Source organism: Poromitra crassiceps (genome assembly GCF_964638095.1).
Source record: "Poromitra crassiceps genome assembly, chromosome: 3".
NCBI lineage: Eukaryota > Metazoa > Chordata > Actinopteri > Beryciformes > Melamphaidae > Poromitra > Poromitra crassiceps.
The window spans coordinates 10,191,566-10,205,416 of NC_139625.1; the positions used below are offsets into that span (position 1 = coordinate 10,191,566).

Sequence of the window (13,851 nt, forward strand, 5' to 3'; positions counted from 1 at the left end):
CGCGGACCCCCTGGCAAAGTGCCACGGACCCCTGGGGGTCCGCGGACCCCCATTTGAGAACCACTGCTGTACTGTATGGGCTTATTTTAGCCGAAATTGCTAAAAATAGTATGTGGTTGCATAGCGGCCGCTTTTGTTTTGAAGGCTAAACGTCCAAACCGGAACTCTTATTATTTGGTCATTGAACGTAGCTTTAGCGGTCTCTCTCTTTCAAGATTCAAGATATTGTCACTCCGTTGTACAATTATGCACGTGTGAAATGATTGTGCTGGGGGGCTCCATTACAAGACATAGGTAGGTACAAAGTCACAACAATTATTATGATTATTTTCAGTCTCTTTCGCTATGAACGGTCCTGGGCGGAAACAAGCAACCAGCAGCTGGAAACCGCTGGAAACCGCCCCGGTCTCACCAGGAAACTCGTGAATAAAAGCAATAGCTCACCATGATATATGCTCATTATACTACACCCTTAGGTGTGGTATAATGAGCATATATCACGGCCTCTCGTGATCTATTGCTTAAATATACATATATACACACACACACACACACACACACACACACACACACACACACACACACATATATATATATATATATATGTAAGGGATAATGTATTGTGAGCCAGTGATTACTGGCGAAATAATGACAGGTGAATCATTCACCTGAAGGTCATTATTTCCAGTAATCACCAGCTCACTATACATTATCCCGCTTAGAACACAGCCTACAACTAAATTATTTCAGTAATCTGACAAAAATAATTATTCAAATAGATTTTTTAATAGCGTTTTCAACGACAAAGCGGTTTCATTCGTAATTGGCACACAAGACACCACAGCTGCAACTGGTTGGCCTGATTAGTAGTGTCTGCAGACAAAATGCTCTTATCAACTGATTAATCCAGGTGTGGCAGAGCAGCGGTCGGTTGTCGAGAAATAATGACCGGTGAATCTTGTTGATTGACCAATCAGAATCGAGTATTCAAGAGAGCCGTGTTCAAAATATATATATATAGTTGGTAGAGAGACGGCATGCGGTACGGGATGGGTTAGCACCCCAGCCTGGCTCTCTCGTGAGGGAGAAATCCACAAATGCTACGGATTAGCCTCCTGAAAATCTGTGCAAAGATCGGCGCGGCCTGGGGTCCTTCAGGCTAGAGCGAGGTGCTCGGCGCAGGCGAATGACGTGCAGCGCACAGGCCTTCTTGAGGCGTCCTCTCTACCCATGGTACGGCATGGTAGGATTGCCTTTTCCCCGGGAGGGTCTGGTGAGACGAAGGAGGAGCCCGGCCTGGAGTCACCCACACAGGGCCTTAGACATGCACCGAAGGGTCTTTCAATACTGCGGTGTAGCACTAGCTCTATTGCAGCGGATTGGGCGTGATCAACCCTTCCGCGGGCAACGTTGCAGACAGAGTAGGAAGGCTGATCCGTGAGCGGCTGCTTCCGAGACGCGGGTCGGGGTCTTAATCGGCCTCGGCTGGGTCTACTGGGCGAGGGTGTATGATGTTGACAGACCCGAAATACCTTATGACCCCAGTTAACATCACTGATGACGCGTCCCAGCGCATGCTGTAGAATGTATTTTAAACACGGTAATAAGTAATACATGTAAATTGTCATTTTAAAATTATTTTTCATAGATTTTTCACTCTTACAGATATTCAAGCAGAGCACAGCTACTCTTTGAGTGAAGACTCCGCCCCCCAGAGCCCTGCCCTGTCAATCAAAATGGACGAAGACTCTGGTAGGACAATCTGTTGATTAAAATAACCAAAATCCGCCCGCTGATGTAAAGTCTAGTCACTGGCCAGTCCCTCATCTTATTGTTTTTGTTGTGAACACCCCTTACCTGAGTGAGATATATTACCTGAGTGAGATATATTACCTGAGTGAGATATATTACCTGAGTGAGATATATTACCTGAGTGAGATATATTACCTGAGTGAGATATATTACCTGAGTGAGATATATTACCTGAGTGAGATATATTACCTGAGTGAGATATATTACCTGAGTGAGATATATTACCTGAGTGAGATATATTACCTGAGTGAGATATATTACCTGAGTGAGATATATTACCTGAGTGAGATATATTACCTGAGTGAGATATATTACCTGAGTGAGATATATTACCTGAGTGAGATATATTACCTGAGTGAGATATATTACCTGAGTGAGATATATTACCTGAGTGAGATATTAATGCATATTAATATGCATTTGATTTGCTCAATCTGCTGTCTGCCATTATGCTTAATCCACTGTGTTGTATAATAATATTCAATCTGATTGGCTCAATCCGCTGTCTGCCATATTATATGCTCTCTGATTGGCTGAAACAGCTGTCCGTTATATATAGTATGCGCTTCGACTGGCTGAATTTGCTGTCTGTTTTATTATGCACTAATATAAGACACTTCAAACTCAGTTGATCCCTGGGATCCATGGTCTGTTTTTCTGTCTGTCTACTCCTCTCTCTCTCTCTGTCTGTCTCTGTCTGTCTACCTGTCTTTCTCGCTATCTGTCTATCTACTCCCCATTTGTCCCTGGGATCCTGCTGTCTGAGCAGCAGGAAGAGTTTTCCTACAGCTAAGCCCTGCCCACCTACCACACACACACACACACACACACACACGCACGCACACACACACACACACACACACACACACACACACACACGCATGCACGCACGCACACACACACACACACACACACACGCTATGACAAGCATATGGTTTTGAGTCTGCAGCTAAAGCCAAAGCCAGCGGAAACACTCTCTCTTCTGTCAGTCTATATCTTTCTTTTTCTTTCTTTCTTTCTTTCTTTCTTTCTTTCTTTCTTTCTTTCTTTCTTTCTTTCTCCTGTCTGTATAAATATCTCTCAAACGTCTTCTCTCTCTCTCTCTCTCTCTCTCTCTCTCTCTCTCTCTCTCTCAATTCAATCGGCTTTATTGGTATGGATATTAGCTGTGTATTTCTATGTGTATGGGACTAGAGTGTTTCTATGTTAGTACGCCAAATTGATTATCTTATCAATTAAAAAATATCAGTATACGATTAAAATATGAACTATCAATTGAATTTGGCTGTAAATGTTCACTGTTGCCCCCAAAAATTGACAATATAATAACTAATATGATACAACCTAACCATAATAATATCAAGCACAATAATTCCAATAACATATATACTGTAATATTAGATAAAGTTTTGGTGTCAAGCTAAACAATTAACACTATAGCTTTCCTCATCATTTTCTATATCTTGTTTTTCTCTCTAGTTACATAACTGTCATCTCAGACACTTATGGAACTTTTAGATCATACCATTACTCTTTCTCTCTCTCTCTCTCTCTCTCTCTCTCGCTCTCACACACACACACACACACACACACACACACACACACACTCACACACACACACACACACACACACACACTACAGTAGAGACGAAATTAGAGAGAGACGCACGCACCCGCGCACAAATGTGCAGCACACACTCATAGACACATATGTTCATGTTTCATGTATTGTAAGTATATTCAAGTATTTGAATCTAATCCAACATATTTCATATTGAACTATCTCCATTGTGTATTTCCTACAGACTCTTTCTGCATCTGTCCCATTAAGATCAACTACTGTGTAAGCTTTGTGATACTTTCCACTAGTTCCGCTATTATAGGTTTTTCCATAACGTTTGATTTTTCCATTGTGTTTGGTTTGGTACATGCAGTGTTATGGGAGCTACTTTGAAGGTGTAGCTTTACAGCCTACAAGTAGCTTCACATTGGAAGACGTTTTTCAAAGTTTCCCTAAAGAGAAATATAGTTTTATGACCCAGAAACAGTCGTTCAAACTAGTTTGTAAAGAAAAGGAAAATATAAAAAAGGCAAGCCTGCTATAGTAAAGTTGGACCACAACACAAAGCAATAAAATCAAGGAAATGAAATAACACAATACAATTGCAATTCATTTTCTTTCTTTTGTTTAAAAGCCAAAAACGTGGTAGTTGTAGTTATAGTGGTTGGCTGGTTGCAGTAGTTAATTACACCTCACAATTACAACAAAAGTAATAACTAACTATAAAAACACTATCCAAATTTGAATTTAATTGATGTACCGACAAGCAACTTTAATACAGTTAAATTACTAGTTTAAGTAGTTGGGGATCAAATGCATGGGTTTGCAGAAAAGTTGTTACTTGCTTCTGGATAGTAATCAAATCAATAGATTTTGAGATTGTCATAAGATATATCCATTGTAAGAGAGAGATTTTGTCTCCTGTGTGTCAGAAAACGAAGCTATTTACATGATGTAAACACACGCATTGTATTCCTCGTTTCAGACCGATGCTCGACACGTAACATTGCGGTGGATCCAGTAAAAAAAAAAAAAAAAAACGTTTCAGGGTGAGTTAACTCATTGGTTGCCATTGACGTCTAAAGACGTCAATTCAAATAGTAACGTAGGCTCCTGTAAAAATATGGGGGATTTTGAAGGTGTATAAGCTATTTTACGGACCCATTAGGTGGCGACAGTGCTCTCCGGATTAGAGAAAGATGAGAAAAAAGAGTAGAAGAAGCCATGGGGAAACGGAAACCGATGCATGCTGGAGCTAACGTTAGCTGTGCCTGTGAACAGCAGCCAATCTGCTCCCACAATTGAGCCTTTCTGTCTCTGTTGCGATAGTTTCTCCATATGATTAGTTGCCAGAAAAGGAGCACCCGACACCAGCGTCTTTCTGAAAAGTTAAATTATTCTCAGCTGGGAGCGCTGGGAGCCGGCGCACAAAAACGGCGGAGCGCTCTGAAAATAGACGCTGGGTGCAGCGCACTTTGAAACGTGCAGCAGAAAGTTCAGAGCAAACGTGCAGCAGAGAGCCACGAGAGACACTCCCACGGAGGAGGAGTTTGCAGTTGAGGGGGGTGGGGCACGCAGGGCACCATACAACACCGACCCAGACAGCAGGCTCGACGGACAGATTGGCAAACACAAGCTGGAATACCTGATGCCCACCAGCAGTAAATCAAGACCAGCAAGAAGGTGTAGGGTCTGCGCATGCAGGGGCCAGCGCTGCTGGTTGCAGCTAAAAAATATTATTTTGCCATCAAAATTCCTTTGTTTTTGCTGTTTTATTGAAGGAAATTACTGTTCAGATATTTGAGGTGTCACTACATCAGAAAATATTAGCTTCAGAGTCAGTGATGTGCTTGAAATGCTTCATTTCACAAAAGGCTAATTATCTCCAGTTCTAGTTTGAAACATCTGTTTCTGGTGAAACCAACCTATCTAATACTGCTGATAACTAAAGATACAAAAATGATACAAATAAACGTTTTTTTTCTGATGATACAAGAGAGTCTCATCGTTTTTGGGCGTGTTCGGTGTTTACATAGTAATATCACACAATATTCTGTGGGTCTTGAGAAATCACTGAAAACGCTCTGAAAGGGCTAGCACTGGGAGCGTCTGTTTTCCAGAAATGGCTGGCAGCCAATGAGTTAAAAATCACAATTAAAGCTGGAAATAAGGTCCAGGTTGTAAAAAAAAAAAAAAAAAATCTCACTTTGAATAATAATTTGTCTCTGGTGGTTTTCCACACAAAAAAGTTAAATTATCTTGTTAAAATCGTTCAAACGACTTCCCCTCCTAGAACATATAACTAGCCAATCACAGGATACAAACAAGGTCTTTAATCGCTGAATACTGGACAGGGATTGGATCCAGTATTCGTGATGTCATGAATCATGTTTGTTGAAAATCGCCTTTTCAGTGAGCTCAGAGAAACTTCCCACTTTCAGCAGATGATGGTGAAAACATCTTCTAGTGTGAAACTCTGCACAGACATCATTCTGCACAGAGAGGCACAAACATCCAACTGTAGGAACAAGAAGAAAAACATGTTTTTGACTTTAGGGGGTCTTTAGGGGGTCCAAACACATTTCCCATAACTGGTGACATTCTAGCTCATCTCTAGGCTACTACTGCCACATTGTGAAGGATAGGGGGAAAAGAGCACATCCATGTCTAGTTCCACACAACAAAAGGACTAGATAGTTTGCTGTTGGTAATTACAGAGGCTTGGGAAGAGTCGCATTGCATTCGGATCCAGCCGGGGAAGCCGGGCCAGGTCCAAACCCACAGTGCAGTGTGTGAAACAGGAAAGGCCAAGTGACTTTGTCAAAGGCCTTCTCTGCATCCCTTCACACCACCACAGTACAGCACCACACAGCAGCACAGTACAGCACCACACAGTATACCACACAGTATACCACACAGCAGCACACAGTATACCACACAGCACCACACAGTATACCACACAGTATACCACACAGTATACCACACAGCAGCACAGTACAGCACCACACATTATACCACACAGTATACCACACAGCACCACAGTACAGCACCACACAGTATACCACACAGCACCACACAGTATACCACACAGCAGCACAGTACAGCACCACACAGTATACCAAACAGCACCACACAGTATACCACACAGCACCACAGTACAGCACCACACAGTATACCACACAGCACCACACAGTATACCACACAGCACCACACAGTATACCACACAGTATACCACACAGCACCACAGTACAGCACCACACAGTATACCACACAGTATACCACACAGTATACCACACAGCACCACAGTACAGCACCACACAGTATACCACACAGCACCACACAGTATACCACACAGCACCACACAGTATACCACACAGCACCACACAGTATACCACACAGCAGCACAGTACAGCACCACACAGTATACCATACAGCACCACACAGTATACCACACAGTATACCACACAGCACCACACAGTATACCACACAGTATACCACACAGCACCACACAGTACAGTATACCACACAGTATACCACACAGTATACCACACAGCACCACACAGTATACCACACAGCACCACACAGTATACCACACAGTATACCACACAGTATACCACACAGCAGCACAGTACAGCACCACACATTATACCACACAGTATACCACACAGCACCACAGTACAGCACCACACAGTATACCACACAGCACCACACAGTATACCACACAGCAGCACAGTACAGCACCACACAGTATACCACACAGCACCACACAGTATACCACACAGCACCACAGTACAGCACCACACAGTATACCACACAGCACCACACAGTATACCACACAGCACCACACAGTATACCACACAGTATACCACACAGCACCACAGTACAGCACCACACAGTATACCACACAGTATACCACACAGTATACCACACAGCACCACAGTACAGCACCACACAGTATACCACACAGCACCACACAGTATACCACACAGCACCACACAGTATACCACACAGCAGCACAGTACAGCACCACACAGTATACCATACAGCACCACACAGTATACCACACAGTATACCACACAGCACCACACAGTATACCACACAGTATACCACACAGCACCACACAGTACAGTATACCACACAGTATACCACACAGTATACCACACAGCACCACACAGTATACCACACAGCACCACACAGTATACCACACAACACCACACAGTATACCACACAGCACCACACAGTATACCACACAGCACCACACAGTATACCACACTGCACCACACAGTATACCACACAGCACCACACAGTATACCACACAGCACCACACAGTATACCACACAGCAGCACAGTACAGCACCACACAGTATACCATACAGCACCACACAGTATACCACACAGCACCACACAGTATACCACACAGTATACCACACAGCACCACACAGTACAGTATACCACACAGTATACCACACAGTATACCACACAGTATACCACACAGCACCACACAGTATACCACACAGCACCACACAGTATACCACACAGCACCACACAGTATACCACACAGCACCACAGTATAGCAGCTCCTTGTTTGGCTGAAAGATGGATTAGCTTAATTAGCCTTTTAGCGATGTCAGAAGCTTGTTAACCTTTCAAAAACCCAGTCTGCTCTGAATTAATGCTTTTTTTTGCTCCTAGAGCAATAAGAGCATTGTGCTGGACACTGACAGGACCTTAGATGTTCATTTGAGGTCCACTCTGAGCAGAATTATAGTAGGGGGTCTTTGGGCTCTATCGTTGCAGCGGCGCAGTTTCTAGGCCGAGCGCCAGCCGCAGCGCAAAGCAGTGGGCGTGGAAAGGCGCACTTGATATCTTGGTATCGGCGCTAAACTCAGCCTCAACCATTATAACCACGCCTTTTAAGCGTAAAATTATGCATTGTCCGCTCATTGGAGAATTGCAGGGAAGAGACACACGCTTGCCTTTTAAGCTCCAATTCCTGGACAAATCCGGTAAAACCAGACAAAGCCAAGGGCTCCGCCGCCCCCCCCTCCCTTCATCCGGTCTGTCTATCTCCATATATAGGCTATTATTCCATATTATTATGCTTCTCAAACCAATCTAACTGCAGTTTCAATACTGCAAGCATGTAAATACGCTACACTATAGCAAGATCAAAGTGAAAATAATGTTCTAAATGCATCGGATAGAAAATTATATAGCCTATGGCTGGATGTCATGAGATTAGATGAAAGTTTGGGCAGAATGATATCGTTTTATCTCTTCTCCCCCACTGCACGATGCAACATCCTCTGAATGACACCTATCACTTTTACTGGATCTGATTACTTTATTCTATTTTATTTACAGGATTTTATTATTGAGTAATTGTATTTTATTTGGCCTATATATGCCTCCCCCCCCACCCCCTGCCCACAGGCACTGACAAATATGTTAATTCTCAATAAAATCTTCAGTAATCAATCAGAGTGGCTTTAATAGCCAGATTGGCAGCAGCTGGCGCAGTGTGGTCAATATGGCAGACCAAAACCGCTCCACTAAATTCACAGCAGAGGAGAAGATGGTGCTGGCGACTCAGGTGATATATCTGTCCACCATTCATTTTGAATAGCTACAAAACAACTCTTTACTTAAGTCGTTTATTCATCTATCCATCCAGGTTCAAATGTACCATCGCGCACTGTTTGGGGAGGGGAATTACTCCCGCCGGGAGGGCCGATATGCGCTGCGGCTTGTTCAGCACCTCGGACAGCGCCGCTGCCACAGACGGGGGAAACATTTGGAAATAATTCTAACTACTATGCTTTGCACACAGAAAAAATAAATACAAAAGACAATTCTGTAATGAATAGCTGTAATGAAGAGTGGGGTTTGAAGAAGCGCTACACAACAGTTTATCCAGTTTCTCTCTTTCTCTCTTTCTTTCTCTCTCCCTTTCTCTCACATTAAACGATATACATGCCTATAATGTCAATTATCTGAATGAAATAATAATACATATTAATTAGGAATATTAGTAATATTAGTAGCCTAGCTAATTTCGGGGGGGGGGGGGGTAATAAAACGTAGAGCTATATTACACATAAATGGGGATTATTATGATAGCCTAAACTAAATTTATGAAACTGCATTACAGCTTCACCCAAAGCCTGAGAAGGGTTGCAATGTTATATTCTATTGTATTCTAAAGTATTTTTTTCTATATATTGTATTCTCCATTCACTTTCCTGTCCCCGGTGCACAGAATCCTGCTTTAGGCCTGCTTTTCAAAAGCGCAAAGCGCTAAAAGTAGGCCAGGTCGGAAGATGGCTGGAAGATAGCAGTACGCCGGTATTTAGCGCCGACACGCCCACTTTGGCGCATTCAGGGACTCCGCCACGCCCATTCGGCCTAAAGCGCATTTGGCAGCCTAAAGCCTATTGCTATTTTCCCGAAACAGGCGCAAGGCACGTTTTTTTGCGGTTAAGGCCCGTAATAGCGCCGATGGCCTGTGGGAGAATAGGGCCCACTATCTTTTTTGGTCTTTTTTGTTAAAGGAGAATTTCGGTTTTTTACACCACAGACCTTATTTCCAGCTTAAAATATGATGTTTTACTCACCAAATAACTTTGGTTTCATTCGGATGTCCACAGAAGATTTTGAGCTCGGAGTAGCATCCTCAAACAGGCTATAACGGGCGCAAACGGGGCCAGCTGCATGTGATCTGTAAATAACACCTTTTCTGTCACATCGCGGTTCATTATGGTTGTTATATAATTATGAGAACATGAATTAGCGATCTAACTAACCTCTTGTGCTCCCGACTGCCGACAGCCTGCTCTGTTTGCTGTCCGAGTGTCCATCACAGATAACACCTCCCGCTTTATCTCCCGCTGATGTTTGTTGTTGTCGATATGTGGCCTTATTCCACACGAGCGGCAATTGAATTGAATCGTCCATAATCTTGACATCAGATCATATCTATATGCCAAGCTAGGCTGCTAAGCTAACAACAACACAACAGACGAGTCAACTCTGACCTGCCCCGGATGGGCTTACAGTGCTTATGTTCTTCTTCTGTGGTTTATCTAACAGAAGCGCTTCTCACTGCTTCTTCTGAAGCACATCCATATTTTAAGCTGGAAATAAGGTCTGTGGTGTAAAAAACCGAAATTCTCCTTTAAGTATGACAACAGGTGCTAAAAATGCTCTTAGAGAATTCAGTTGGATTGCCATTTGTTTTGCTATTTGGCAGATTTATGAATTTCTATCAGAGACAGAGATGATCAAGTTTTTTTTTTTAGATCTTCTTTCAAGAGGATTGGGAGGTTCATGCTATTCAGGACGGGTTGTGTTTTGGAGCATGGCAAGCCATCTTGAAGAGGGTCTGTCTGTCTGTCTGTCTGTCTGTCTGTCTGTATGTATGTCCCCACAAAAGTAGACCAATCACAGCTCACGCTGCTACATGCATGACACCACGTGGCCGATGCACCACACCAGGTGGGCATCAAAGAGCACGGAGGTCAACGGAGACACACAATGATTCTCACTCAGCCCACCAGAAATGTTAACATCTGCACAAATAAGCATGCAAAAATTGCAACCAAAAAAGTGTCAATATTAAAGGTTAGTGTAGATGCAAAGACCAGGTAATTGGCCCATCGTAACGCGCATTCCAGGAATATTCACAATATCCCAGCAGCAGCCCATGGCTCTTTCCTGGCCGGCGGTCGCCTCTCTCTCCCCAGGCCGGGACGCGGCTGTCTGCCCTCTGGGAACCACGAGCTGGTTCCCTGCTCTGGGGCTGGGCACAGTGAGCCAGCCACGCGCTAACCTGGATTTACATTATACTGCGTTGGTAACATAGGCTGTTATTGAAACGTGCCGGGATACGGAAGATGCTCTCGCAATGCTGCTTCAGCTGGACTTTAAGCCGTCTATCTTAATGGTCACAAGTTAAGAGATTCTATAACAATGAGCCACCTACATATTCCTCTGCACCCCACATTGCATCCAACAACGGTGTGGAAGCCTCTGTGTCTCGTTTCTCAACGTGTTTGATGGTGAAGCTTCCATATGACTTACTACAGGCTAATGGAATTTTATCTCGCTATAATAGCATTATAAAATTCTTCTCTATATTTCTTTTAAAGTGTTGGGACAGAAAACATGCACATTCCTCACCCAGTTCGAACTGCTGGCTTCTTTGAATAAATATTTAATTTCCTCTTTTAATTTTGAGTTGATTGGAGAACTCGGTGGTTCTCAACATGGGGTCAAGGGACCACCAGGGGTCCTTGAGGGGGTTCCAGGGGGGTTTGAGGTTGTGTGCTGTGGATAGCTGGGTACCATGTTGGGTATATGCTGCTGGCTGTAGAAGGTTTGAGGTTGTGTGCTGTGGATAGCTGGGTACCATGTTGGGTATATGCTGCTGGCTGTAGAAGGTTTGAGGTTGTGTGCTGTGGATAGCTGGGTACCATGTTGGGTATATGCTGCTGGCTGTAGAAGGTTTGAGGTTGTGTGCTGTGGATAGCTGGGTACCATGTTGGGTATATGCTGCTGGCTGTAGAAGGTTTGAGGTTGTGTGCTGTGGATAGCTGGGTACCATGTTGGGTATATGCTGCTGGCTGTAGAAGGTTTGAGGGTGTGTGCTGTGGATAGCTGGGTACCATGTTGGGTATATGCTGCTGGCTGTAGAAGGTTTGAGGGTGTGTGCTGTGGATAGCTGGGTACCATGTTGGGTATATGCTGCTGGCTGTAGAAGGTTTGAGGGTGTGTGCTGTGGATAGCTGGGTACCATGTTGGGTATATGCTGCTGGCTGTAGAAGGTTTGAGGTTGTGTGCTGTGGATAGCTGGGTACCATGTTGGGTATATGCTGCTGGCTGTAGAAGGTTTGAGGGTGTGTGCTGGGTCTAGCTGGGTACCATGATGGGTATATGCTGCTGGCTGTAGAAGGTTTGAGGTTGTGTGCTGGGTCTAGCTGGGTACCATGTTGGGTATATGCTGCTGGCTGTAGAAGGTTTGAGGGTGTGTGCTGTGGATAGATGGGTACCATGTTGGGTATATGCTGCTGGCTGTAGAAGGTTTGAGGGTGTGTGCTGGGTCTAGCTGGGTACCATGATGGGTATATGCTGCTGGCTGTAGAAGGTTTGAGGTTGTGTGCTGGGTCTAGCTGGGTACCATGTTGGGTATATGCTGCTGGCTGTAGAAGGTTTGAGGGTGTGTGCTGGGTCTAGCTGGGTACCATGATGGGTATATGCTGCTGGCTGTAGAAGGTTTGAGGTTGTGTGCTGGGTCTAGCTGGGTACCATGTTGGGTATATGCTGCTGGCTGTAGAAGGTTTGAGGGTGTGTGCTGGGTCTAGCTGGGTACCATGATGGGTATATGCTGCTGGCTGTAGAAGGTTTGAGGTTGTGTGCTGGGTCTAGCTGGGTACCATGTTGGGTATATGCTGCTGGCTGTAGAAGGTTTGAGGGTGTGTGCTGGGTCTAGCTGGGTACCATGATGGGTATATGCTGCTGGCTGTAGAAGGTTTGAGGTTGTGTGCTGGGTATAGCTGGGTACCATGTTGGCTATATGCTGCTGGCTGTAGAAGGTTTGAGGTTGTGTGCTGGGTCTAGCTGGGTACCATGTTGGCTATATGCTGCTGGCTGTAGAAGGTTTGAGGTTGTGTGCTGGGTCTAGCTGGGTACGATGTTGGGTATATGCTGCTGGCTGTAGAAGGTTTGAGGGTGTGTGCTGGGTCTAGCTGGGTACCATGATGGGTATATGCTGCTGGCTGTAGAAGGTTTGAGGTTGTGTGCTGGGTCTAGCTGGGTACCATGTTGGGTATATGCTGCTGACTGTAGAAGGTTTGAGGGTGTGTGCTGGGTCTAGCTGGGTACCATGATGGGTATATGCTGCTGGCTGTAGAAGGTTTGAGGTTGTGTGCTGGGTCTAGCTGGGTACCATGTTGGGTATATGCTGCTGGCTGTAGAAGGTTTGAGGGTGTGTGCTGGGTCTAGCTGGGTACCATGATGGGTATATGCTGCTGGCTGTAGAAGGTTTGAGGTTGTGTGCTGGGTCTAGCTGGGTACCATGTTGGGTATATTGTGGCAACTCTGATGCAAGCCAAGACACGAAAAGCAGGGTTAAACGCAAGGAGCGTTGTTTTATTCATTATTCAATTCAAAATTCAACTTAAATTCTTCCCTTCTCGGGGCTGTTCATTCAAAGTCTTAATCCAGGCAGGTGGGGTTCACCTAACAGGTGAGTCACAGCAGATGAGCTTTCTCCATAACATTGCATCAAGCGCTCCAGTACATTGCCTGGCTCGCTTCCTCTGGTGAGGGCTCCAGCCTGTGGCCGGGCTCACTTCCTGATACATGCTCCAGTAATCTGATACATTCTCCAGTAGCTTGCCTTAGTTATATGCTCCAGCATCTTGCCTGTGGACGAGAGGAGAGATGAGCGCTCAGAGAATATCATACACTTAACAGCAGAA

At 44.5% G+C, this 13,851-nt stretch overlaps 1 protein-coding gene across 1 annotated transcript in view; it reads left to right on the forward strand.

The window, feature by feature from the left end:
• The window catches only part of creb3l1 (cAMP responsive element binding protein 3-like 1), a gene marked incomplete at both ends in the record, with an annotated part of 71,007 nt that overhangs the window by 23,025 nt on the left and 34,131 nt on the right, over nucleotides 1–13,851 (forward strand). Inside the window, one exon of the mRNA XM_083632911.1 lies at nucleotides 1,666–1,752. Coding sequence (XP_083489037.1) covers nucleotides 1,666–1,752 — 87 coding nt within the window. The remainder of the gene's footprint in view (nucleotides 1–1,665; nucleotides 1,753–13,851) is intronic.